At 43.1% G+C, this 27,538-nt stretch overlaps 1 protein-coding gene across 4 annotated transcripts; it reads left to right on the forward strand.

Annotated features, from left to right (window-relative positions):
- The first annotated feature begins 324 nt into the window (after nucleotides 1-324).
- ALOX5 (arachidonate 5-lipoxygenase) lies at nucleotides 325-26,300 on the forward strand. Of its 4 annotated transcripts, none has more exons than XM_053949097.1 (14): nucleotides 325-474; nucleotides 4,303-4,501; nucleotides 6,245-6,326; nucleotides 7,853-7,975; nucleotides 11,254-11,360; nucleotides 12,899-13,071; nucleotides 13,777-13,923; nucleotides 14,062-14,265; nucleotides 14,490-14,580; nucleotides 16,358-16,439; nucleotides 19,108-19,229; nucleotides 21,387-21,487; nucleotides 23,360-23,530; nucleotides 24,793-26,300. In XM_053949097.1, the coding sequence occupies exons 1-14, from the start codon at nucleotides 325-327 to the stop codon at nucleotides 24,970-24,972; spliced, it is 1,932 nt and encodes a 643-aa protein (XP_053805072.1). In that variant the 3' UTR covers nucleotides 24,973-26,300. The 4 variants fall into 4 exon arrangements, with proteins under 4 accessions (XP_053805072.1, XP_053805070.1, XP_053805071.1 ...); XM_053949095.1 differs by having other exon boundaries at nucleotides 14,490-14,576; nucleotides 16,261-16,439; XM_053949096.1 differs by having other exon boundaries at nucleotides 14,490-14,576; nucleotides 16,348-16,439.
- The last annotated feature ends 1,238 nt before the right edge of the window (nucleotides 26,301-27,538 follow it).

Here is a 27,538-nt window from a genome sequence, read left to right on the forward strand (position 1 = left end):
AGCGGGAGGGCAGGTGCACGGAGAGGGCTGAGTGCGGGGTGAGGGGCAGGGCTGGAGTTCCAGGTGAGGGGCTGCTGTGCCAGGACAGGGGCTCGGGCAGGGCTGGAATTCCGGGTGAGGGGCTGCTGTGCCGGGCCGGAGGTGGCAGAGGCGGGATGGATGGGGTAGGTGTGCCGGGCTGGGGAAGGGGCGGGGAAGGGGCTCGGCGCTGCCCTGTGCCGTGGCGGAGGAGGCGGCGGCGCTGGGCCGGGTCCGGGCGAAGGCAGGAGCGCGGCTCAGCAGCTGCGGTGGGGCCGTGCCGAGCCGAGCCGAGCCGCGGGGACCATGCCGTCCTACACCGTCACGGTGGCCACGGGCAGCCAGTGGTTCGCGGGCACCGACGACTACGTGTACCTGACCCTGCAGGGCACGGACGGCTGCAGCGAGAGGCACCTCCTGGACAAGCCCTTCTACAACGACTTCGAGCGCGGCGCGGTGAGTCCCGGGGCGCTGCCGGGCGCGCACCGCGCAGCCCCCGCCGCCTCTGTGCCCCGCGGTGCCCGGCCCGCCGTGCGCGCACCGTGGAGCCGCAGCGGCACCTCGGCCAACCCCTGTCCGGCGCCGCGAGGGGCTGGGCAGGACCGGACTTTCTTTAAGCTCCTGTCTCCGTGTGCCGATGCTCCGGAGCGGGACACCGACACTGAGGTACCCGCTGCCCTCCCCGGCCGCCCGTCATCCGCATCCCTGCCCTAGGAGTTAGCCCTGGCTGCGGTCAGTCAGACCTTGGGAAAGATGGGGCTCTTTGGTTCTGACTTGCAATGGGCTTTCAGATGTCCTCACACTTTCTTTACAAATACTAAAAAAAAAAAAAAAAAAAAAAAAAAAGTGCGTTTCCTGTTGATAGGTGATGTTTAGGGTAAATATTTACTAATAGTCAGAGTTCTATTATCTCCAAAGAATTAAACAAAGAGGTAAGAGCATCTAGTGGGAATTACAATGCCTGCCAAGAGAAATGCGTAGGGCAACGTCAATGAAAGCTGAAAAACAGCATGACTGTGTGAGAATGAAGTTGTGGCTGGGCTGTCAGCTGTGCTCTTCTTCTTAGCCCAGATTTCTGCTGTTAGCTGTGCCCTGTCCTCTCTGTGGTCCTGTCACCGTGTTTTGACTATCCAAATGTAATTGCTTGTACTCTGAGCACTGGTTTAGAATGGCATTTATTTATTTGCTTATTGTCCGCTCTGAAAATAATAGACATTTTTATTCCCCCCCCTTTCCAAAATGTGTATTTTACCTGGAAACAAAATTCACAGTTTCTAGAAGGTCTGATTAGATAGAAACAACTTTGAAAGTTTTAAAAAGATATTCAGAAGTTTGGAAGTTAGACCTCCCACCACATGTACAAGTGAGTCTTCAGTGTCATGCTGCTGCTTTGCCTTGAGGTGTGTTTTTCCAACCATGGTTTGCAGCCTGAATTAGGTCCACGGTCTCTTCTGTGTTAAACATCATGGACACACTTAACAGAAGTCAGCATTTTGAATAGGTGTTGATAGTATGTGTGGTTGTGGTCCCCCAGATATTTACCAGCCACTGCTACTGAAGTTAATTTTCTTTCACGATTAAACATTCATTAGCTTAAGACCTTGTTACCTGAATCTCCCCAGTGGGCATCCAGTCATTTTTTCTCTCTTATATGCTGATTAGTCACATACTTTAGGCAAAACTGAACAACATTAGCAAGAGAGGTTGAAGGAGACCTCAGACTGTCCTGCAAACTTCGGGCTTAGGGTGCTCTCCCAGGAGGGCTGAGCCCTGGCCAGCTGAGGAGATCACCACCAGGGTTTTACTGACCAGGCAGTTTGCTCTTATTCCTGGGCTGCAAAAGAGGGTTTCAGGTGGCTCTGATGGAGAGCCTGGCAGTACTCTGAGCATTCAGTTGGGCTGTATCCTCTCACAGGGAGAAAATGTCATGATGGGAGCATTCAGTGTCTGCCCAGCAGCAACTGGGGAGCTGCTGTGGGACCAGATCCAGCAGGAGCAGAGATATATCCACTAGGTGAGGGAGCAACAAACAGAGAGCGTGGTGTTAGTAGCAGTCAGTTTTTCAGTATGTATTTATTGTGGACCATCAGAGTAAGTCTGTGCTCTGTAAAGTGTCTGGCTCACTGGACACTTGCAGTACAATGTGCTACGTTTTGGTTTTGAGGATGTTTTCTTGGGGAATGCAGCATGTTTTTCCAGGCGCCTGTTCAGGTTACATCGTGCCCAAACCACTGGGTCTTAATAATATGTTGTACAAGGGAAAGAAGGAAAGAAAAGAAAAGAAAAATACCAGTACGGAACCAGAAACTAAAACTGAAGAAGGCCAGAAGGCTTTGAGTTTGGTTGGTTTGCAAAATGTAGCAATTGTTTTCACAGTTCTGCCTTTAGTGTTTCTTTCAATACCATCTTTATATTTTTTTTTTTCTGCAAAGCAATTCAATTGTTAATCCTTTTCTAAAACAAGTATCAGTTTTTAGTGGATGAGCAGAATTTTGCAGCATTATTTTGTAAGTTGTTGTCTACTTTCCAGGTTTGGGTTTTTTTTCCTTAAATGTTGGGCCAGGCTCTGTAGTTACATTATCCTCATGATGTCTTCATTTGCATTATTGCAAATTGGGCATATTACTAGATGTGATTAAAGAGAGCCTGGGCCAGATCTGAGTAGGAGATTTGCATGGCAAATGTTGACTGAGGGAAAAATATGTTGAAAACCCTGAAGGAATTTGCACAATGGTAGCTCAGTTGTAGTTTTTCTGACTTACTTCAAGCCCTGGACACAGGCAATGTTGAAAGTCATACTTTCTTTTCTTTTCATAGTGTCTTTTGAGTAAATTCCTCTAGTGCTGAGTGATTTCAGAGTTTATGGTGTCCCTCAGTTCTCTCTTTCTTTCCTGTTCCACTTTCATCTGTTTTTTTGCTTTTGTTGAAAGAAAAATACTAACATGTATTTCCAGAAAGGAAATACAGCTCTTTACACTTAGAGCTTTATGCTTACAGAAAGAGGAGTTGTCTGTGCCATCCTTTTTCCAATATAAGAATGGTCAGTAGGACTCTCTCCTCAAAAAGAGACTCAGGCTTTGCATGAGATTAAGTTGCTTGAACAGCATGGTACAGGAGTTTGGACAGTCCAATAGTCTTTATTACTTTATTACTCTTACTCTGCCCTCAAACTGTATAAAAGCTCCTTGTATCTCTGGTTCACCATACAGCCACCCTGATGTTTATTAAGAGACTTCATACAACAAATGTCATAGAAACCTTGAGCAGCCAAGTGTCAGTTCTTACCTGCACCTTGTACATTCTCTGTAACCTGACACACCTTCACTGTATTAGCAAAATTGTCATCTGAGGTGAGCCCATGGCAGTGCTGCCTTGGAGGCAGCAGAAGCTGTGTGAGGTACCAGGAGGGAGTCCTCCCTTTCAGAACTGCCATTAAAATTGGAACTGTGATGGTCATAAAAAGATTTAAAACTTCCGGGATCATTTAGGTTAATGTCCTTCTTGCATTACATCAACAGTAACTACTTTAGGGCTCTTGTAATATAGGCAAGTGGGCTGTCACCAGAGGAATGAGTTTCTTTTGAAAGCTGACTGTCAATGTGACATTTCTATCAACTCCTTGGATCCGATTCATATTGCTCTTTAATTTAAATCTTATGTGTACACATCTCTGGGTGTGACATTGTACTTAAATTCCTTTGTACATCTGAGCCTTACAAACATAAAATGTATAATTGTCCAAATTTTAGCTGTACAAACAGAAAATGTACCATTGTCCTCATTTTAAAAAGGGAGAAAAGAAGACCAGGAAGCAAAAGATGAAGTGGATTTAGGTGATCTGGACACTGTCCTTATTCTGAAGCACACATAACTAACACACAAAGGTCTTTAAATTCACAGTCCAATGTTCTAATGTCTTTAACATCTTTCCACTCCAGTTGCACGAGTAGATGTGCCCTAGTAGTACCTCCTTCAGCTCTTGCTAGGAGAGTAGTGAATGGTTTCATTGGCCTGCATGTTTTTCTAAGACTTGCATACATTTCAAGGAGTAATACTGTTTTTAGGTTGCATCCAGAAATGTTTCTCCACTCCTGGAGTGTTTTGCATGTTATTGTTTGTTCTTTTTTTTCATCTTTCTGTTGCACTGCAGTCCAATAACAGGACTTCCTTTCTTCACCCACAAGAAGCTGGAAAGCTGTGTGAGGACAGACTAGGTATATCTGGGTAGTGCTGGTGGTGCTTTCTGCATATGCAGTGGATCACTGGCTGTATTCTGCTCTGCAGGTTGACTCCTATGATGTGACTGTGGAAGAAGACCTTGGAGAAATTCAGCTAATAAAAATTGAGAAACGAAAATACTGGTACCACGATGACTGGTACCTTAAGTATATCACTGTTAAAACACCAGTGGGTGACTACTTGGAGTTCCCATGTTACCGCTGGATTACAGATGAAAAGGAGGTTGTCCTTCGAGATGGAAGAGGTGAGCGCTATTAGAAACCAGATTTCCTGCAGAACACCTGGAATTCCTCCATCTCTCCTTCCCATTTCTCCACATACCCCCAGTCTTCTCCCTCTGATGAAGACCCTCTGCCAGTCCCCTGCTGCATCCTAGAGAGTGGGCTTTCCCTACTAGGAATACTTTCTGAGCAGCTTGTTGGGCTAGGCACTGGCAGTTGGGTTGGATGTTTTGGGAAGCACATACAAGGAAGAGTCCTAACGCTGGCTTGTTACACTGGTCTTGAATTTGAAGGTTGACCCTAGTGCCAAATTTTTGACTACTCCACATCCCCATTGCTGGAAGCCCTTTTGATCTAATTAGAATTAGTGTTCCCTGTTTGTTTCATTCTAAGCTCCCAAGTTGCCCATGATTAATTGCCTGTAAATTGTCTTGTTTGCATGAGAATGAAATAAAATCCCAAAATTGCTCAGCAGGTGCAAACTGAAACAGCAACTTACTTTTCATTCATTCTCTTTGCATGCTGTTAAGTGCAGGACAAGGCAGGGTGATGGATTTGACTGCTTCAAGTAATGGTGACCAACTGAGAGAGGTGTTTTTAAGTGTCTCTGCCACTTGCCATGACCAGGCATTTGGTGAGACATTTGTCACTGATGTTTGCTTGTTCCTCTCTCAGGTACCTGGGGTAGGTTGGCTGCTGTTGTGTTCTGCAGCATGAGTGCTTGAAAAGAGCTGAAACAAGTGTGAGGTGGTAGTAAATAAATGTTTATATTCCCCGTACATTTTTGGCCACTCCTGGCTGGGGCATTTTGTGTTTGAAGTCTTTTGTCCTATAATGAGAACTATGTGTCAGTTTATTTTTGGTCTTTCCATTTTTCATCATTTGTTTTATAACAACTGTACACTTCCATGGAAGGCAGCTTTGTGTGGCTTTCAGAGTACGGTGAGGTAAAGAACAAGAGCAAGTGAAACTTTCTTGGTAACTTGGACACAACCACCTGGAAACCATTAGCCATGTATGTTATCAGCTGTATTACCTCTGATATTTCCAGCCCCCAAACACAAAGAGCTTTTGTCATGAAACTTCTACTGGTTTTATCTGCCTCCACATTTGTGTATGTAAAGTGAGTCTCGTACCTTGCCCTTTCTCTGATCACTAAGGAAGTCCCTGTGTTATTTAATGTTATATTGAATTCATGGTCAGAAAAGCAAAATGTCTGGAACTGAAGTCTCATTGTTTTTTCTTTCTATTCTCATGAGTGGAAGATGTGATTATTGCCCCAAGCTGACAGGGGAGAGCATTGCTCAAGGGGAGAAGCCTGGAGATGTTTTCTGCACATGTCTTTTAGCAGAGAAGATGAGCTGGAATAATGTTGTGGTTTCTCTTATTGATAGAAAGTCCCCTAGATACTGAACTGTAAAATTAGTTCCCAAGACTCTCTTCAGACTATTTAACACTAGATATGTACTGCAAGTTTCTACATTAGAAATCCAAGGTTTATATACAGTTGAGACAGATATTCCTAGTTTAAGCTAATTTTCCCTTGGAAGTACCAAGTCAGGAGCTTATCTTCTTCCACAGATTCTCTAAGGACCTGTATGTCTACTCAAAAGAACTAAACTGGATCATGTAAGCATTTCCCACAGAAACTTTGTAAAGGTATAGATCAGAAGTTTGAAGGTTTGAAAACTTCACTGTCCTTCTCAACACCTGGCCAGTGATAGGTAGAGGAACCTCATAACCCTGTGTCTCTTCCCTGATAACAGCAAAGCTCCCCCGAGATGACAAGACTCAGATTCTCAAGCAGCACAGACGCAAAGAGCTCGAATCCCGTCAGAAAATGTACCGGTGAGTTTCCCACTGCTCCAGGGCCTGTCCTCAGCAGGTCAGAGTTTGGAGAGTATATTCACATTACCATGTGCCTCTAATTACTCAACTGCTGGATAAGAGAGAGCCTAAGTTACCATGTTGGCCATACCTGGTTTTTACTTAGATGGAATTCATTGTGACGGGATGATCATCCCAATGCAAGTGGCGTTATGGATACTTGTACCTCAGATAAGCCTATCTGTGAGACTTCCGTGGGATTTCAGTGAAACAGCCTCTGTGTGGGCCCTCTGGCACACCGTTGTGCTTTCAAGGAAAATCTTCAAGGAAGATTTGAAGGCATATTTCATTTGCCTATTGCAAGCAGTACTACAGTTTTAGAACATGATCTGAACATGTCAGCTTTTCCTGGAGCTTTTTGGCTGCTGCACCAAGCTAGCTTGAGTTGTTTCCTGCACCAGGGTGCAGTGAAAACCTGGCCCTGTTTGAGTGAACTGGAATGTGATAGAACACAGTTGTGATATATAAAAATCTCACATATGTATATTATACATATATATTTCACATATATATATATGTACGCACACATATATATTATACATGTATCACATATATATTATGCTGCCATAGACTTTTTTTCCTAGTCAGTGTCATGATGAGAAAATTCTGTCTTTTCTCAGAGGGTAGCTCCAGAAGGCATTAGACATTGCATTTTGCTAGAGACATGCTCTGTTAAAATAACAAAAGTTTCTTGCACTTGTATCTCTTTATTGAGAGAGTAGGGGTCAGGGCAAAGGGTCTATTCAGAATTGATGGATTGAGGCTTGGTATATGTGTTGTTTATTTCATTTGAACAAGAAAGGCTGTTCCCTACAAATTACAGGAAATAGAGCAGAGGAAAATATGGTTCAAAAAGAGGTGTGCCACAAAATTTTATTTACACATGCAAAAAGGAAAACAAAACCATTTGTAATTTCAGGGAAATAGCTACTTAAAATTCTGATGCATAGCTGATAATACACAGTGCAGTCTGTGTGTGGCAGGCAGTTTGGAAATACCATTGAAACAGTATTCTTTACAATTCACCTTCTTTTGTTTTGAAATAAAAATGGGGCAAAGAATGTGTGCCATGACCATTAGGAGGTTGAACAGTTGAATCAAGACTCCTGGAGAGTGCCTTTTGAAGGAATCAAAATATATGTCTGAGTAGTTTTAGCTGCTGTATCTCAGTTCTGTAGAAGTGTAGTCCCAAGAATGAGCATACATTTGAAGCCACTGCCAGTTTCAACCAAATGTGACAAGTGTGTGGATATTATGTGACTTCGAGCGTTGTGAAGGTAGGTGGCCAAGTAGATGCCTTCCAGTCTGCTTCAGGATTCTGTGGGGTACTGGTAGGTATTGATGTGGTGTAAATCACTTATTTTAGCCTGAGTGAGTCTGACACAAACTTCTTTTATAGAAGCGAGCCACCAAAACATTAGAGGTAAGGACACAGCTCCTATGCTGATAAGGTTTCATGGTTAATCAAACCTCTCTTATTTTCTCAGCTGGAAAGAGTGGCATCCAGGCTTTCCCCTGAGCATCGATGCCCATTCTCACAGTGAACTGCCTCGTGACATCCAGTTTGACAATGAGAAGGGAATTGACTTCATTCTGAACTACACGAAAGCGTAAGTGTTTGTGGAACTTCAGGAGTTTGCAGAATCTCTTTAGGGGCAGGATAAGGATCTGACCACCTTTTAGGTTTCACTGAATCTCAGAATCTGATTATTTTCTCCAAGTGCTGGATCAGCAGCCAATCAAAGTACGAAAGTAGGAATTTAATGGATTTGTTATTTTATTCTTTGTTATCAATATTTAAGTTTTTCACACTGGGAACTGACTGAGCCTCTGCATTCTTGTTAGTCATGGATTTGGCTGTAGGCAGATGGAGACACTGCAGACAGTGGTGAACACTGGTGGAAAGCATCAGCAGGACTACAGGCACCTGGGACTTTGAGCTTTTCACTCAGTTCTCAGCATTACCCCCTGGAGATACCTTTCTCCTCTGACTGTTGGTGATAATTGAATCTTCTGGTGGCATACACAAAGAAGATTATTATCAATGCACCCTTGACATCCTGCTGGAGAAAATCTCTTCCAAGCAGCTCATCAGTTATCCACACCTGAGTGTAATCTGCTTGGGGCAGCCAGGTTACTGTCCACCCACTTGCACATATCATGTCATTAAGGAAAACATTGGATGGCCATTGGATGAGCCTGAATAATCAATCCTGCAGAGCTCTGGAATAGCACAGTGTCGATGAGGCAGATGGAACCTCTCTGACCCGTGAGTCTCCTTCTGTGCTGTCTCAAATGCCCAGGTCATATAACACTGTCTCAGACATCCCACCGTACTATCAAGTGGTGGAATGAGACAAGACTGGTCCTTACATGTCAGAGCATTCTGGGTATTTTATTTATTCATTTATGCAGCTGAATTCCACTACCAACACAGAGTCAAATCAGCATGGTGTTAGCCAGTGCAAACCAGCTGTTTCCTTCATCACCTCATATAGATCTGAGTGAGGCAGGAGCAACAGCACCTGAATGCCAGAGATGAGAGGTTTGCCATTAGGACATAAGCAGTTTGGAGGCTGCGTTCCCCTTCCAGCAATCCCATCCTGCCAGGCTGTGGCATGTTGTCAGAGGTCCTGAGCTGCTGCCAAGTGAAACTTGGAAGTGACTCAACAGAGTGCAGGGACATCTATCTTTGTCATTGGCTGTAAGGGGCCCTCCCCATGAAATGGGAACCTGAAACTGTGTTGCTGACAGCCAGCCATTCTGGATAACTGGTATGACGCAAACAGATTTTTCTAAGCGATGGCGATGCTTCTTGTCTGGCACATTTGGCTGAAAAATCTAGACCTATGTTTCTGGTCAACTGAATTGTGAAAATCTTCAGAGAAGAGTTTAATAGCCCTTATCTAGGTACCCTGATCTGGGAGCTGGGAACAACTGTTTGCAGGAATGGAGTGGAGAAACATGGGGGAAGAAATGGGGCTTGTCTTCAGTTTGAGTGCAGTAGTAAGGAAGACAGAGAGGTGTGTCTGGAAATCCAAAGGCAAAGTATAGCAGTGGGCAAGGAGAACTTTTAAGGGAATATGTGAGAGCTGGGAGAGTTATATGAGACATAGGAAGTTGTGGAAGAGGGGAGGGGAAAGCCCTTTTCCTTGGGACATGCAGAAATGAACTTAGGGAGAGATACATCTCAGATATTCTTTATGCTGTTGCAAGGTGGGGTTTTTGGATGCTCTTGACAGTGGATAACTCTATAAGGTTAAAGGATTAATTGTGTGTAGGTGGAGATAATCCTGAATGTGTCTGGTGCTGACGTGACCTACACTATCTAGGAAATGGAAACTCTCAGCCTGGATTCTGTGCCAGAAATGCAGGCTTGTGTAGCTATTTTGGACCAGTCATGCATTTGGGCAGATTAAATTCTACAAGCAGCTATGCCTTTTTTTTCCTTGCTCTGGTTTCTAGTGTGTGCCAGAGACTTCCAAGTACTTGATTTCTTGAGGAAAACATATTTTTGTTTCCTGAGTCCTTTGGAAGGTTTTTCCAAGATAGGAAATGTGAAGGACATCCTCCTTTTGGAAGTAATCTTCAAAACATCTGAGCATGGATGTGTGCTTGGAATTCAGCAGGTCAAACTGCAGCAGGTTAGTGGCCAGATGCCAGGTGCTGTGCCTACTGCTTGGTTTGATCAGTAGCCCCATGGAGGAAGAGCATCTTGGGCAGGAGAGGATCAGTACAAATCTGCTTTTATGTCAAATGTTTTCTCAGAGTAGTTCTGAAAGAGGGCAGAGGTTCTGCAGGACTTTTAGTGGAAGCTCTCAAATGAGTCAGTCTTAAGTAACTCTTCTCAAGCTATTGAGTTATGTTTATAAAAGTAATTTAACTTTCTGGTGATGATCATGCTGCCTCTTGAAGTTCATCTGTGATTCGGATACCTGGTTCCTATCCAGAAAGTCCTGCTCAGCAATTACCCTTGCTTTGATCCTTGTACAGTGATTCTGTGTCCCTGTTGGGTGTGAGAAGACCTCTGGAGAGGCCATCACCTGTTCTAGCCTAGACAGTTGTGTGACTTTTACTTCCAAACATGCCTCCAGGCACTTCTTACCCTTGGCTGCCATCTGCAGCAGCAGAAGCAGCCCATTCTACATGCACCCCACCTGGGCTTGGTGCAGAAGCAGCTCCTTTGTCTGCATTGGGTCATGTTGGTCTAGAGCCCTGCTTCTGATAGCCACTGGCTGTTTCTCCAGGCTTTTGGTCCTCTCCAGCCATTTCTGATCCAGTCTTTTCTATATGTTTGCTGATTATAAATCGAGCCTCCTGGGATTCTCCTCAAATTCTTTTTGGGAGGCTTTTGTGCAACACTGACTTTTCTTTACTATGTTGTCTGCCCTGCATACCTTCATGGGCTGTGTGCACTTCTGTTTGTGCTTTTGAGGTGTTAGTGGGAAGCCAGCTTTCTTTTTCAAGTTCATTATTTGCTTTCTAGTCAAAGTAAATGATTTCCATCTAGTAACAGGAGTCTAGCTGTTTATGCAATAATTTAGGACTCGTCATTTCATATAAAGGGAACTTGCTTGGCTCTGCTGCATTTGCTGAATTAGCAGATAAAGTCAGACATTTCTGGCTCCCAGCCCACTGTGTTCATGTGATGTGTGCAACAATTCTAGAATGGAGTTCTGTAAATGCAATAGCAGAAGTTGGGCTCTTGTTGTGTCTTTCAGCCTTGTGTAGCCTGCAGTATTAATTCTGTAGGGTGACTAATCCCACATTCCATTACAGAAAGTTTATTGTGTTTAGATATATAAAAACATTGAAAATAATAGGAATGGGTATTGAGAAAGTTGGAGATTATTTTTTCCAGATATGTTTTGTTTTGGTTCATTTTTAGGATGGAAAATCTTTATGTCAACCGTTTCATGCACATGTTCCAGTCCTCCTGGAGTGATTTTGCAGATTTTGAGAAGATCTTTGTCAGAATCAGCAACACAATCTCTGGTGAGTTTATCAGCTGTGCTTGTGTTTGCGTCATAGAGTGACTAATTAGTTGTCTTGTTTGATGATCTGATTAGGATGGATGTGGCTGACCTGCTCTTCTGCTCCCCAATAAAAAAACTGTATTCTCTGAAGTTTTACTCTTCTTCAGGCTGCCTAGGGATCAATTCACAGAAATAAGAGTAATTATGCTTTTCTTGGATATAAACCCAAACACACAAGGTGGCAGAAGTATTAAAAATTAATTACAGCAATTTGTAACATTTAATAAGATTGCTTCCTAAAGTACTTTTAACACAAGAATTAGATATGATCTACAATTAATTTCATTGATGACATTTCTATACTCCTGAGGAAAGCTCCAATTCTGTGTTATTTGAATATTAAGCATTGGTCTCAGTTATGTTAATACAAATCTCAGTTTGCTTTTTTGCAAGCCTTGGCAGAAACAGGGATAATGGAGAAGGTGGTTCAAGGCATTTGTCAGTCATGCAGTTTCTGTCCAAGGTGCTGAGTAATTTTTTTCTTGATGTATACTTCAGATACAGCTCCAGACTCATTAGGCAGATGATGGAGATAATGTAAATATCATTTTATATAAACTTAACTTTTTTCTGCTTTATGAAAAATCATTGTGGGTTTTGAGACTTTTTTTTTTAAATTATCACTGCATTCTCTTGGGGCCTACATTTTTAATAGTTTTACCCTTTTTAGAAAAATGAATTGCTTTCAGAAAAATCCTGCCTTGTTTAAAACTAGCCAGTAGTGGAAAACTTCACTACCTTCATTTTTTCCCTGAAGACACCAATGGGATTTTTCATATTAACTGAAGCAACAACATGACATTACAAAACAGAGCACTGCAACTATAGAAAAGTAGTAGTATTACATATGTAATAATAAAGAGATGGACTATCCAAAACTAGAATTTTATTGAGATGTTAATCGGATTTATATCAGCAATTGAAAAATAATTAGAGGGAAAACAAGTCAAACAAGGAAAACAACAAGTTAGGAGTTTTACTGAGTCAGGGTCCAAACGCTCCCCCAAATTTCCCTCACCCAGCTCTAGCCTAAAACAACTGCTCCAGCCACTGCTGTTCTTTTCCTACACACATTGATATGTATTTCCCTTCTCCTGCTTGTGCCACCTTTCTTGAACTTATCCCTCTGTACTGCATGCCCTGTGAATTTGAAGAGGGGAATTGAAAAATTTCATGGAAGACCATGAGAAGGTGGTTTGCAGATGGAGAATATTCTTCATAAAAGTGGAATATTCCTCATTGTTTCTGTACATGGAGAAACAAATTATCATCAATTTAATTCTTCTCACTGTGAGAAGCAAGAATTAAATTTTCCATTTTACTTCAGTGATATTTCTTAAGTCTTAAGTAACTTTTTGAATCCTTTTCTTGCTGCTTTCTCTATTCAAAGTTGCAGTGCACTATAACAAAAAGGTGAGGAGGAAAGGAGGAATCCTACAATGCAGTAGGTATTGATGCTGCACAGATATTGATGCTGCAGGCTTGTTTTTCCTTTAGAATATGTGATGCAACACTGGAGGGAAGATTTTATGTTTGGCTATCAGTTCCTGAATGGATGCAATCCTGTGCTGATCCGGAGATGCACAGAGATACCCAAGAAGCTGCCTGTGACCATGGATATGGTAGAATGCAGTCTGGAGAGGAACCTGACGCTGGAGGAGGAAGTGAAGGTATGGCTCTGGGTCAGGCTGGGCTCCACCTGTTCCTTCTCACATCCTCTAATCTCCAGAGTCTGTTCTTACTGCCTTCAGCCACATCTCCTTTCTTCAGGATGTGTGATAGGTCATGGCAAAGCTGTTTGTCTCTGCAGACTGGCAGTGCTCCTCTTGGCTTTTCTCCTGCTGTCCTGGAGCTGCAGGCCATGCCTGTCTCCAGGTCCAGTGGAAGAGCTGTAACCTGGAGATGAACAGTCCTTTGTCACTGGTTTTCTCTGAAAGGTTAGGGATTGGCTGAATGCGTCAGAGGGGAAAGGTGCCTCTTCCCTTCCTGGCAAGGTCTTTCCCACTGACATGCTGAAGGGTGGTGCCTTGCTTTTGTTTGTACAATTAACACAGGGTTCTCTTCAGCTGGCAGGGTGAAACCCGCTTGCATCTGAGTGTCACTGCATGAGTACCAAACACATAGATGCTCTTTGCTGAAAGGCTCACTGCCAGACACAAGTCAGGTGGTTTGTGCAATGGTACTTGCTGTCTCAATGGTATCATTCTTGAGCTGCCATGAGCAAGGGCAGGCCAGGGGTAGCTTGTAACCACCAGGCTCATGTCAGTCGTTGGCCAAGACTTCCCATTCCTTTGTTCCAAACTGCTTGCAAATCATTAAAACACATCATGTGTCTCTTTTTTCTTTTGGTTGTTTTTTTTTTTTTTTTCCCACAGCAAGGAAACATTTTCATTGTGGATTATGAGCTGCTTGATGATGTGGATGCCAATAAAACAGACCCATGCACAATACAGTACTTGGCTGCACCCATCTGTCTGCTGTATAAGAATCTGGAGAAAAAAATTGTACCCATTGCAATCCAGGTGGGCTTGCTGTCAGGGTCTTTAGAAGGTCACACTGTTTGTTGTCTCATTTTAAACATCAAGGACTTGATGTTTATTGTCTCATTTTAAACATCAAGGACTTGACTTGGGGTTTCATGTTCTTTTTATATCTTTCAGCTTGGTCAAAAGCCTGGACCAGACAACCCCATCTTCCTTCCTTCAGATGCCACATATGACTGGCTGCTAGCTAAAATTTGGGTCCGCTCGTCTGATTTCCACATCCACCAGACAGTGACCCACCTCTTACGGACACACTTAGTCTCAGAGGTGTTCAGCATAGCTATGTTCCGGCAGCTGCCTGCTGTACATCCCCTCTTCAAGGTTAGTTCCTGCATGAAGGGAGGGTGTATGTGGGGTGGGGTCGTTATCACATCGGTTGGACAAACCAAAAGGAAGTTCTGGTGATCGTTCAGCTGAAATAGTTTAACTGGCTGCCCTGCAAGATAAGATACAGCTAAACCACCAGGGCTTCAAACTTTACATCTGGCTGCTGTTGAATTCAAACTGAGAATTTTCCTTCTTTCATTGTTTGTTTCATTCCACAGCTCTTGGTGCCACATATGCGGTTCACAATAGCCATCAATACCAAAGCCCGAGAACAGCTTATCTGTGAATGTGGCCTTTTTGACAAGGTAGGTAAACTCCTTGTGAATCTTTATTGTTCATGTCAGTTCATTGTTATTCATGGTTCTTTGCTCTTCATGGTTCCATATGTACAAATCCTGTAATCATCACATATTGCATTGTTCCCTGACCATTCTATTAAAGGGCAAACATAAATAATGCCACCTGAGAAACAGGTACACAGAACTGATGCCTTGTTGTGCTAAAGATGTTCTCTTTTACCTCTAAGTAGCCAAATCAGAGCTGGCCAATGTCAGTCAGTATCTCGCTCATTACTGATGTGCCTTTGGGTTATAATATAGGAGTGCACATAAATTCCTGCATATGTATCCACATAGTTAAGCCCCCAACTTCTTTTAAATACTCAGTTATTCATCTGTGAGCAAAGGGAGTTGTGATTGCAAATGGAAATCTTCATCACGGAAAGACATGTAGGTAAGACAGATTTCTAAGACCACAAAGAGAGTGTTTGGATTGCAGACTGTCTTCTTGAGTCGCCATAAGCAGCAGACCTGCTAGGACTGAATCTCAGCTTCATCTGAGCCAGTGAAATGTAGCTGTATGTCATACCTTTATCAGTGGTTTGGGTGAGGGCTGGCATGCATCCCCACTAAGTTCACAGGTGACACCAAGCTCGCTGAGAGAAATGGAATGCCACATCTAGGAACTGCAGTAGCCTGGCACACAGCAGTCTCTGTGACAAGATACTAGGAGCATGCTATGAAGTTTGGGGGGGTTTCAGAAGCCCTTTCAAAGAGGGAGCCTGTATTTCAGGACACCTCTGTCCTCATTACACCACTGGCACCAGGCCAAAAATGGCTTCCTTGCTTCAGAGTTTTTCACCCAAGCAGAATAGAGAGGTTAAATCCAAACACCCTTCCTTGTTGTCTATACTCCTCTGCTGACTCTGGAGACTTTAAACAGAAGTGTCATGTCCATACCCCATGTATGTGGGATGAGTGTGTGGGTAAGACCTGCCAGCAAGGGTCTGGAGTTCCAGAATTTGTTGCTTCCAATGCAAATGAACAACCAGCCAGAGGACAGTAAATGTAAGGTCGCAACTGCTGCAACACTATATCATATGCTAGAAAAGCAGCTTTTGGGAACTCTTGCACAATGATTATCTGAAGAGTTTTGCAGTGCTGTCTGTTGTGGACATGCTGTGTTTTTCAAATGTAACATATACTGAAACCCTGGCCTCTCCTCATTAGTAGCAACCCAGCAGGATTGATCTCCTGGCATTATTTCCAGGGTGACTAAGGGTAGCCTGCATCCCTAAAAACTTGCTCCTAAACTACTCTGTAACAGCACTGGCAGTTTAACTTAAGCCTTCTTCTAAAGACACTCAGGGCTGCCTTCCTTCACATATGCACTGGTACTGAGCATAGGGCTGCAGGGAGTACCATGCTTTGATTGCTGTACTTTATTAGTGTATTCCAGTATAAGCAGTACCCATGGTGCAAATGTGGGTATTAACAGCGATTCATGGGAGAGGTGTGAAATCCCTACAGTCAAAATGCACAGTTCCAGTAGACCTCTGCAGTTTGGTATTTTGTGTGGAAATGTGGTTTTCTTCTTGAAAAACAGGTTCACCAACATTCTGTATCCCATCTCCTGCAAATTTGTAAATCCAGTCTTGGTACAAAGGGAACATAATCTCCTACTGTTCCCATCTTGCTGTTCTTCCTGCAGGCAAATGCTACGGGTGGAGGAGGACATGTACAAATGGTGCAGAAAGCAATGAAGGATCTGACTTATAGTTCCCTCTGCTTCCCTGAGGAGATCAAAGCTAAAGGAATGGACAACAAAGAGGATATCCCCTACTACTATTACCGGGATGATGGCATTAAGGTCTGGGAGGCTATAAAGAGGTAAAAGACCATGATTCTAGATACTGGCTAATAAAGTCACAGAGACACAGACCGCATTTTTTATCTCCTCACTTTGATCTTCATGGCATCTTGTAAACTATATCTGGGCTGGTTAGTCACATAGTGCCTCTTCCATCCAGTATATCTCATCTGAGGAAAAATATTGAGTCAAGCACACACTCTTGAAAGACTGGTAATTCCTGCTTTTCTCAGTGCTGTTTCCTTGTGTTCTGTATTTCAGAGGACCCTTTACAAGTATGTACTCTTCTATAGGATTTCACAGAAATTTAGTGAGTCAGAATTTAGCCTGCAAAAGGAATTTAGTTATCCTTTTTTTTAGCTATGCACAAGCCAAGAGAGGACTCAGTTCTCTGAGTCAGCCATGTGAGCTCATCAAGGTTCTTGTGGACTGAAAATATAAGCTTGACTTCAATGATGGTTCTCTTTTGAAACTCAGTAAATTAGGTATAAACTGATTGGAACAAACCCTTTCTTAAAATGCCTTAAAATTTTGAAGTCTGAGTTTAATCAGGAAGGGCAGCAATTCTGAGTAAGGAGAGATACTGCAAGGCTCCTTGACCTCACAATCATGGCTTCTTTTCAGATATGAAACACTGCCTTACATGATTTATATGGTTTTTATTCTGCAGTGGCATTTAATTTAACAAACAACGTATTTTTGCATGGCATAAATTGCTTACCAAATATGCAGCTGTTTCTGATCACATGACTTTTGAAAAGCATGATCATTAAAAATCAGATCTTTTGTGTACACAAAGTAGGAGTTTTATGATGCAAGGATAATGTTGGAAGTTCTGGGGACATCTCTGTCTCCTGTGTTTCCTCTGTGTTTCTACAAGGGCTTACCTTGCAATATTTCCTGCAATTGTGAGTGCCCATTTGAGAGAAAAGGAAGTTGTAACTTTGCTGTGGTTGTTTTCTTCATGTAGTCTATTTTTTTTTTTTTTTGTCCTCCCTGTCTTTCCTGTGTTTTCTTTGTAGGTTGAGATATGCCTTTCAAATACCAGCTAATACTTAGTCAGCTCAATTCAGTTTGACTGTTTGTGGGTGTTGACCTTGGTGGAGGGTGATGTTACACTGCCTCAAACTTGGCTGAGAGCTGTGAATCATTTGTTTTATCAGTGGTGTGGCAGTACCCTTCTGAGTGTGTGAGATCCTGACCCATGAACCCATGGTCATGCATGTGTCTCCTACACTCTGCAGAGGTAGGGTGTATTTTGATGAAATAATTTCTATCCCCAGCATTACTTCACATGTTGTAGATGGCCTAGGCCCAAGGAAGCTGATAAGGTTGTTCCCATAGAAACAATGAGTCTCGCACAGCAAATTTGTAAATTCCTCTAGTCTTCTTCCTGTTTCTGATCTAATTGCAGGTAGATACACCAACCCAAAGATACTTCAGCCCAAAAGGTCTCACCCACACTTCATATACTAATTTCTATTTGTATTGAAGGGGGCTGAAATACTGCCATTTTTTGAGAGGAAGATCCCCTCCTGTATCACCTGGCACCAGTGCCAAATGCATGGAGACAGAGGTCAAGGAGAGCAGCTTTCTCTCTGCATGTTGCAAAGTTGTTTTTTTTTTTTTTCCTTTAATTTCCTCTGGAAGCTAAAATTACTTAAACTTTTAGTGTTCATTCATTTATTTGTCTGCCTCAATGACAACTCTTGATTGGCTGATAAGAACATTGATAGATTTGTAAAAGACTCCAAATTGCAATAAATGTATAAAATGTATAAATTCATATTTTATTAAGGGATAAATCTATGTTGGGTAAAAATTCTTAATCCCATCAGTCAGCTTCTACAGTCACGTGTTTCACCCTATGGGTTATTGTCAAAATATTTTGCAAGAGATTTAGCAAGGTACCTGCAGAACTAACAGAGTATCTCAGCACAGCTCTCTTAACCAGTCATTCAGTCATGAACTGCAGTTCTTCAGGAAATCAGGATTTCCTTTTTTCACTGCTTTCAAAACTACTTCTGTTATCTTAGTGCTTTAAGAGCCTTTCTTTCAGAGGTGAGCTAGCCTGGGAAGCTTTCGCAGAAAGAGGCTTCTTGAGAAGAGGAACTGAACAGGAAGATGTCTGCTGTGAACAGTGGGCATAGGAAATAGCTCTAGACCTCTTCTTCCCAGGAGAAGTTTCCCACTTAAGTATTTCACAAAAAGGCTATCCAATGGGAGGGGTCAACTATTGGCATTCAGGAGCAGCTTTGGAGTGTCCCACACACGATGAGTGGTACTGGTATCACAGTTTGGGAACCCCACTGCCCAGTGTGGGAGCCATGTGGATATGCAAGAGGGAGTCTGTATGGAGTGAGGAAAGGATGTAGATGTGATGACAGAGATCTGTGCAGGAGCAAAGCCTCAAATAAGAGATTAAAGTGCACAGGATTTTTCAGGGGTTTCTGTATGGTCCAGGATCTATTTGTTGGGGGAAGAAGTGATGCTACAGTCCTAAATGAATCAAAATTGCCTATGTTAATTCCCACTGCTTGTAGGAAGGAGATAGGAAGGTCTTGAGACTTTCTCTTGCCCTTTTCTCTTTCCCCATGTAGCATCTGCAAGGTCAGAAGATCATCTTCTGCAATGGCAGGCTTGCATTCTCCTTTTAATTTCATTTTGTTTGTTTGTTCCTATCTGCAGTTTTGCAGAGGATGTAATTCACATCTACTATGAGAGCGACGAGGTGGTGTGTGAGGATGTGGAGCTGCAGGCCTTTGTCAAAGACATCTATGTCTATGGAATGAGGGGTGTGAAAGCCTCAGGTAAGGTTCGATGGCCCAGCCGGGTCTGCAGCTTGTCCGGTCCCTGCTGGCAGCAGTGCTGAGTGCACAGCACAAGTTAGAGACCTGCTCTCCTCTTGGGCTGAAGATGCTGGGTTTTATTGTGAGACCCTGGCTCAGGCTGTCTCTCAGGAGACAGCTCCTTCCTTTGGCACAGATTCTCATAATGAGCTTGAGCAACTCGTGTAATCTCTCTACACAGGGGACAGGTCCTTTGATTTTGTCTGCTCGTGCTTTAAGCATTAGGGCGTGTGTCTGTGTGTGTTACAGCCACCAGGCAGACTGATAGGCATCAAGGAGCAGCAAGGCCCCTTGAATCCTCTCCTCCAAACCTCACATTAAATGAGAACCTGTAATAACCTCCCCAGGAGTATATTGCTGCCTTTCACATTTGTTCAGCATTTGTCTCATCATTGAACTATTCTACTCTCTTCAAGAACAAATACTGATCATTTTCAAGAAATATTTTTCTTTGATCTGTCTCTTCTCACTGCCTCTCTTTTCTTGCAAACCATTACTTGGCCATGGGAGCTCTCATCCATAACATGCCTCAATTTGCCTACTTGAGTAAATACTCCCCTGTCATTCCCTAAAAATGTTGCTTTTCTCTTCCACACACATTTTTTCCAGGCAGATTTTCAGGAATTTATAGAGGTGGCTGAGGATTCTTCCTATTGTCCTGTCTGATTTAAATCTGTCAACACCTCTTGGCCAGTGGCCTAGGACAGATGGCTCTGGTGTTACATGCACACACTGGAGTGCCAGATGTCCAGGCAGAAGTGTGATGTTTCCAGTCATTATGTTCTGGTGGAGAAAAGGCTTCTGGGTTCTATCTGCCTGGACAAGCAAAGGTTCATTTTTATTTGTCTATTTGTCTCTTAGCAAAAGCTTAGAAATGTTGTTTCTCCTGGTAAGAACTTCATGCTTGACCTGAGCATCTTGATACGAGACAAGTACTGAGCCTTCCGGGGCTCCAACTGGGGTGGGATGCTACAGGCACCACTGGTGGGAGGCCTGCCACTACAGATGGGAATACCTACCAGACCTGCAGCATCTTTCTGCACTGCTGCTGCTCCAAGGGCTGTATCATAGAGGACAGAGATTTGGCAGGGTCTGTAAAGAATGGGAGGAGGCTAAATGAGGGAGGCTGTGGCACCTGTTTCTTCCCTGGGAGGGCTGCTGTGACTGGGAGAATGCCAAACTCCTTTAAAGATGAGCACAGTGTACTTAGAATAGCAGGACACAGGAGGGGATGGTGTATCCTCTCCTCTTTGGGCTTGGTGGCTTGCCAGAGGTACCTCTTCCCTCTTGCAGGCTGAGCTCTGCATCAGGTTGGTGGCGGAGATATGAAGCAGCTGGCACAGGCAGCCTGGGCAGGGGCAGCTTGCCACTGTCTGTAGGCATACTGGGACCAGTGGTCACGTTGGGCTGGAACAGGGGGTACAGCACAGGACTGTGATTTAGTGAGGATAGGAGTGATACAGGGCTGGGGTTGCTTTGGTTGCAAAATATTTCCCTAGCCCCGACTATTCTGTTTTTTCTTTATATAACTGTGATTATTCTCCATCAAAGACAGCTTAATGCAACTATTTCTGTTCCTCATTCTGTTTGTTTTTCAGAAGTTCTTATTTCCTCACTTCCTGTTTCAGCGAATAAACTCTCCCTGCATTCTTTCTTGCAATACACTTGATTGCTGAACCTCAGACCTTTATAAATATAAGCACATGGTTGCTTCCTCCTTGGCATGAACCTTCCCTGCTTGCACTGCAGACTGAAGAAAAATGGAGCATCTGAGGTCCCTGCCCTAGGGACTCTGGGAGTTCCTTGCTGCAGGGTAGGTAGGACAGGGACACTGTTTTTTAAAGGCATAATTATACTTTTTCCTTCCCCTATGGAACACCACATACTTTGCAAACATTGGTGATGCCTCACAGACTTGTACGAAGTAAGGCTGTTTTTACAGCTGCACAGCCAAGGCACAGAGAGGTGAGGAGCTCCTGTTAGACCACACAGCAAGACTCATAGAATGCCCTGCTCTTCAGTGACTGCTGCATGACCCTCTAACCCATGGTTTTTGCTTACTGCTGGGTGGCAGGGTTACTTCATTGCTGGGTCAAGCTTTTCTTCTCCCTCATTTAGGGTTCCCTAAGATGATCAGGACACGAGAGACACTAGCAGAATATCTCACAGTGATCATGTTCACTACATCGGCTCAACATGCAGCTGTGAATTTTGGTCAGGTAGGAACTTGTGGGAGGACTGTTCTGGCTGGGCTGGGAGGTACATCTACCAGGGCAGGGTCTGAGAAGCATTTTTTAGTAGATGTTCAGAATTACATTACTTTTTTTTCTCATCAAAATAACTGCAGAGCCATCTACAAATCCCTCTGAAGTCTGTGGAAATTGAAGTAATTTGGAAGCTGAGAGAGGCATTTCAAGTCCTACATATGTACCAAAGATCAGATTAGGGGTTCTCACTCATATATTTTAGTTTTGTTGATTTTATTACGGGAATAATTTTTTAAACATTTAAATGGCATTGCTGCTCATTTCTTGAGTTTACAAACCAAGTGGCAACTTTGAGCTTCCTCTGTGATGTTTGATGTGTCACATACTGATAAACCTGCGTTATTTATTCCTGCCTACCTTGACTGACATATATCTGCCCTGAAACTATAGTAACAACTTGCCTTTCAAATGCTGTTTCTTTCAACATCTAGGCATTTTAGAAAGCAGATTTAACAGCCAGAAGCAAATCACTTTGTCAGTCACAGAGCTTTTTCACTGAGTGGGTGGTCAGTCACTGGAGCAGGCTCCCCAGGGAAGTGGTCACAGTTCCAAGCCTGTCAGAATTCAAGGAGCATTTGAATGATGCTCTTAGTCTGATAGTTTAGTTTTAGGTAGTTCTGCAAGGATCAGGGATCAGGGAGCAGGGAGCTGGACTAGATGATCCTTACAGGTCCCTTCCAACTTGAGATAGTCTATGATTTTATGAACTTTTTTTTTTTTTTTTGGTGCATGTTCTCACTTCAGGCATAGGTGGTCTCTGAGATATCATCTCAGAGATAAACAGAGAGACCATCTTTCTTATGGTAATTATTCCCAAATACCCTACATCACTTTTTATGCTGACCCTCCTCTCCACCCCTGCAGCTCAGGAGCCCTGGAGAAAGTCTGGAATCTGGTGTCTAATGAACTCACACTACTGCTGTGACATGTCCATGACCAGGGACCTCTGCAACTGTTCCCTTCTAACTTGTCTTTACAACTGATTGAGGCAACTCCCAGTGCCTCCCTCAGAAAATCCTGTCTGTTCAAGTACCACCAAGAAACCATCTCTTAATTTGGCATACAGAGGATATGCAGCCCATCAGTAAAAGATCTTCAGCCATGGAACCAAAAGGCAGAGAGGGCTGAGGGGGGATGAGGAGGTGGCTGTGCACTTCCCCTCAGGCAGAGCAGGGGATGGGGATGAAGGTAATGAAAAAGTGCTTGGGAAAGAAAGGGTTCTGGTAACTGCAGTGTCTTAGATGGTGGCAAAACTCAGGGTCATATCTGAGGCAAAATGAGATATCAGCATCTCACAGCACTGAACCAGGCCAGAAGTGACTATGAGTTCCCAGTCTGCTGCTCACCATGGCCATATCTGCATGCCATATTCCATATTTCTTGATGCTTTATCTCTGTTAATATCTGACCACATGGGCATTCACTGTGGGCATGTTCTTGGAGGAAATTTAGCATAAAAGAGAAGCTGGAGTAAAGGCAATCGCCTCAGGTTATCAGAAGGGAACTTTGTTTAATAAAATATTTAAGGCCTTAGCCAGTCTGTTGAATTTGGGCTGTGTGGCACATGCCTGTGGTTAGCAGAATAAATACTCCCATTCAGATTACCCAAGTCTCCCTCTTGTGAGTTCCTGAGCAAAACAGTAGGGACTTCCTTGTCACCTCCAGTCCTTCTCTAGGACTTCCCTGTCCATAGTACCTTCTCTTTCTGAGGGGCTCCTATTACAAAAGCAAACTCCCTGTTGGCAAACTCCTGATTTTCTTTGGTGTGTTCCTAAACACCAGCCACTGCAGGTTTTCACTGTGGTCTCTTGCTCTGTTGTGCAGTATGACTGGTGCTCCTGGATTCCCAATGCCCCACCAACAATGCGCTGCCCTCCTCCAACAGAAAAGGGCACAGTCACCATCGAGCAAATTGTGGAGAGTCTGCCAGACAGGGGACGATCTTGCTGGCATCTTGGAGCTGTCTGGGCCTTGAGCCAATTCCAGGACAAAGAAGTAAGTCAACCTCCCTGCTCTAGGTGCTGGAGATGTGAGACCATGAGGGCCATGGCAAGACTGCACAGACTCAGAAGACTGTAGTGCTGCCCTGTGCTTGACTTGGCCATTTTCACCTTTCTGTGGAGATGTGTCAGTGCTGTGGGTTTGCCTGTGTTCTGCCAGATGCAAACCAGCTCTGAGAAAGTACTTGTATTTTTACTCTGAGGCTGTTTCAGCTATAATCAAAGCTTGAGCATGGCATTGCTTGAAAAGGATGCTGGTGTGGGAGACAGAGGGCTGCAGAGGCATAGGAGTTGTCCCTGCAGTACTGGGGAAGAAGGTACAGCAGTGCTGTGTCCCCATGTCCTGTTCCTTTGGAAAATCTGCTCCAGTGCCATGTGCACTACAGCTGTGGCTTGTGCCTGGCAGGTGAGGAGTGAAAACAAAACAAGCCTACAGAAGGCTTTGCAGGCATGTAAAGCCATGCATGGCTACAGGTCTGTAGCCATTTCCCTCATGTAAAATGAGGTTGTAGGTACCTGGTTGTTTCACACAAGGGCTCTGGAGAATGTGTTTTGAAATTCTTAAATAGAAGATGATGGACAGAGCATATTTTAAATTCAGTTTCTCTGTAAGAAGAAAGCAGTACTAGCAGAGAAGCTTGTACTATGGGAAATAGTTCCCAAAGTGCTCAAAGCAATGCCAGTGTGCATATTGGCAGTGCACTTCTCAGAGCACCCTTAGAGTCCAAGCTGACTAAAGTCAACCGATGACTAATCAAGTCAAACCTAAGGCTAACCTAAATCAAATATGACTAACCTGTCATATTGAACTCTGAAGGACAGTTTGAAGTCAACAGAATCTTCCACTGTCACTGAATGAAGTAGTCATTCTCCTTTTAAACTTCTGGCTGTGAATTTCCCTCTAATGCTATCCTTTTTTCTAGCAGCATAAATGTTTGTGTGGCTATACAGAGATCTGGCATAGGAAGTTCGTCTGACTGACCACTGGCCTGAATAAAAGTGCATGGTTTTCAGTGGATGAGGTCCTTTAGGTCAAGGAGTGCCATGTAGACACCTGTACCAGCAGAAAGATGTGGGGATGGAAAGAAGCAGCCAGCCATAGAGGAAGGTGTAGGCTAGCTTAAGTATTGATAATACTGTTTTAGTAGAAGCATTTGTGAGGAGAGGCTCTGGGTGGTGTTCTGCCAAATGGTGTAATATTGAAAACTAATTGCCTTTGCTTTCTCAAAGCATGTTTTCTTGGTGTTTTTCAATCAGCTGTTTCTGGGCATGTACCCAGATGAACACTTCGTGGAGAAGCCAGTGAAAGAGGCTATGGCAAAATTCCGCAGGAATTTGGATGAGATTGTCAACACCATCACTGAGCGCAACAAAAACAAGAAGCTTCCTTACTACTACCTTTCCCCAGATCGTATTCCCAACAGTGTTGCTGTTTGAGCACATAGCCAGGAGAGTTTGAAGGCCTGTAAAGCTAATGATGGTTTTCTGTTATATGCTTCTTCAATTAGCTTTTCAGAGATGGATAAAAAACCCACCCACTCCATCAGAGCTCGCTTAAGTCTATTTGAATTTTCAAAATAAATGTGGTTATGACCAATCTTGCAAACAAAATCTAACTGACAACCCTCTAGGTCAAATTTGCTACAAATTTATTTTTCCAGGATTTTTAAACCAATCTTAGAATCAATAGACATGTTATCTTTCCCTTTCCTTGTCAAAACAATGTAATCACAGATTCACTTACTCAGTGGAAATAGTATCATGAGCAATAAGCAAGTCACATTTTAAAATCCTTCCTGTTTTTAATAGGTGACATTGGTGACATTAAAAAAAAAAAAAAACATTTGAAGTTTATGCATGGTTTTGAATCTGATTAATGTCAAGTATTTTCACTACCATCATGAATATCCTGATCAGGATGAATGTAGAAGCAGGAAATTTTCTTGACACAGCTGATGAGGTTTTATCACTTTCTTACCAAGGTCATGTGAAATGACATTTCATAGGAAATGAAAATTTTGTACCTACTTAAACCTAAGTATTTTCTACATAAAACTAGGGAGGTTTGTTTTAGCCTCTGCCAGCAGAGTTTGATGTCATTCACAGGTAGGGACAAATGTTCTTCTTAAGGCAGTGTCAGCAAGTACAGACCTAGCAGCGCTTATGCTCAGTTTGCTTCATTGCTGAGGCTGCTGGGGTTTGTGGACAGTTTCTTCTGTTTTGTGGGGAATTAAGAGGCTACTTTGTATAATGGAAAAATTTGTGAAAAAGGCTTAATTGACAGCTTCTAAGAGAAATCTTTAGATTTGGCCAAGTAAGCATAACTGGCATGTTCCATCTTAGTTATAAACCACTGAGTTTTGTTTAGAGGTGTTTATGTTCAAACACTTGGGCTCTGGTAAAAGTTGAGAAAGTCACTGAAAAAAAGCAAAATTGAGGTTTGTGAAATTTAAGTTGTGGTTTTGCTGATTAGAATTTGGGTTTATTTTTCTGAGAATTTGTTCCTTGTACTTGATCTGCCAGCATGCAGTGTGTTTTCTCAATAGATAAGAAAGCTTCTTGTGCCAATAAAACAAAACTGAACATCTAATTTCTATTTCCTAATTCAGCATCTAATGCTATATGTCTCAAAACCCTTGTAGGAATAAACAAAATGTGCTGTGTAGAGAAATGAAGCTTATGTCATTGAGAAATACAGTTATTTCTATTATTCATGTGTGATTTGGAAAATAGTACTACTAAAATATACATCCTCTCATATTAAACAGGTGTGGAAACTGATTTTAGACCCTTTACAGTAGACTGATTCCTGTTTTTTCCCCCCCAACCAAACACTTTGAGAAAAATGTGGAAGGTAAGACCATTTCCTATTATTGAGTAGTACACTTGTGAGTTATGCGTCATCTTCTCACTGCAGCCCATGAGAATTGATGAGTGTAGAAGCAGAGTAAAGCAACGTGGAATAGGACCAAGGAATTAGAGACAACTTGCAAGCCCACTGCCTTGAAAACAGAAAAGTGCATCTTAAATGCAACAAGCTGATGCAATATATCCAGCATGTCAGCTCCAACTTCTTTCTACTATGTACTGAGGATGTCCTCTTCCTTCAACTTTCATTTGATAATGATTTGCATAGTCTGTTTAGAAAACAAAATATGGAAGGAGACTGGTAGATGTTCTCTCACATCTGTGCACTCTGCTGTTGCCTGTGGACCTGGGATACAGGTACAGTTGATGGGATGTTTGGGGAATTAAATGCGTAGCTTTGAAAACTGCCATTAGCATCTGATTCAATGGCAGGAAAGGCTGTGGAAAGAGATAAAGAGGTTAAAACTAATAATGGGACCAGAAAAGAAGCAGATACCTGCAAATAGTAAAGTGCTGACTCTTCCAGGGGGTCTGGGTGTACATGTTGCTGTCCCACTCTCAGCTCCCTTTTCAGCTTGTCTCCATCTCTCAGAAAATCATCTTCTTGTGCACGGGCCATGGGTTCCTTCCCCATGTCTTTAGCCAGACTTGCTCAGAGCTGTCTCCTAAAGTCATGGTACTAAGGTACAGTACCCACTTGCAGGCCCCCTCCTAGGTGGAAATGAAAGCATCAGCTCTCTCTGAAGTGTGTCGTGCACTCAGCCTGTGACAGACATTAGAGCTGGATGTGCATCACTCCAGCTCTACCAGGGTTTGACAGCAGCTGGTGTCTTGGCTGGATGGCTGTTGTTACTGGCCAATCAAGGGAATGTAGCCTGACTCTTCAACTCAGTCTCCTGTGCTGGAAAATCACTTGCAGTGATTCTCAACTGGCTGGGAGACTGAACTACTTCCAGGAAGTCCTGCCAGCATATCTGAACCTGCTTTCCTCTTTTTTCAGGGTGAATTTAACTCTATAATCTACTTTTTGTAGGATTGTCCCTTTCCCAACCCCCAAACATACCTTGCAATAATATGAGTCTCACTGCCCTGAAAACAAAGCCTTCATATTTCTTAGTCATCCTGTATGAAGTAA

Source organism: Vidua chalybeata, chromosome 8, assembly GCF_026979565.1.
Source record: "Vidua chalybeata isolate OUT-0048 chromosome 8, bVidCha1 merged haplotype, whole genome shotgun sequence".
Taxonomy (NCBI): domain Eukaryota; kingdom Metazoa; phylum Chordata; class Aves; order Passeriformes; family Viduidae; genus Vidua; species Vidua chalybeata.

Bases quoted from the DNA above. Each gene is read 5' to 3' on its own strand.
- ALOX5 (XM_053949095.1), top strand. From the start codon at position 325: ATGCCGTCCTACACCGTCACGGTGGCCACGGGCAGCCAGTGGTTCGCG. The intron at 475-4,302 runs GTGAGTCCCGGG...TCTGCTCTGCAG, and splicing joins ACGACTTCGAGCGCGGCGCG to GTTGACTCCTATGATGTGAC. The intron at 21,488-23,359 runs GTAGGAACTTGT...TCTGTTGTGCAG, and splicing joins CAGCTGTGAATTTTGGTCAG to TATGACTGGTGCTCCTGGAT.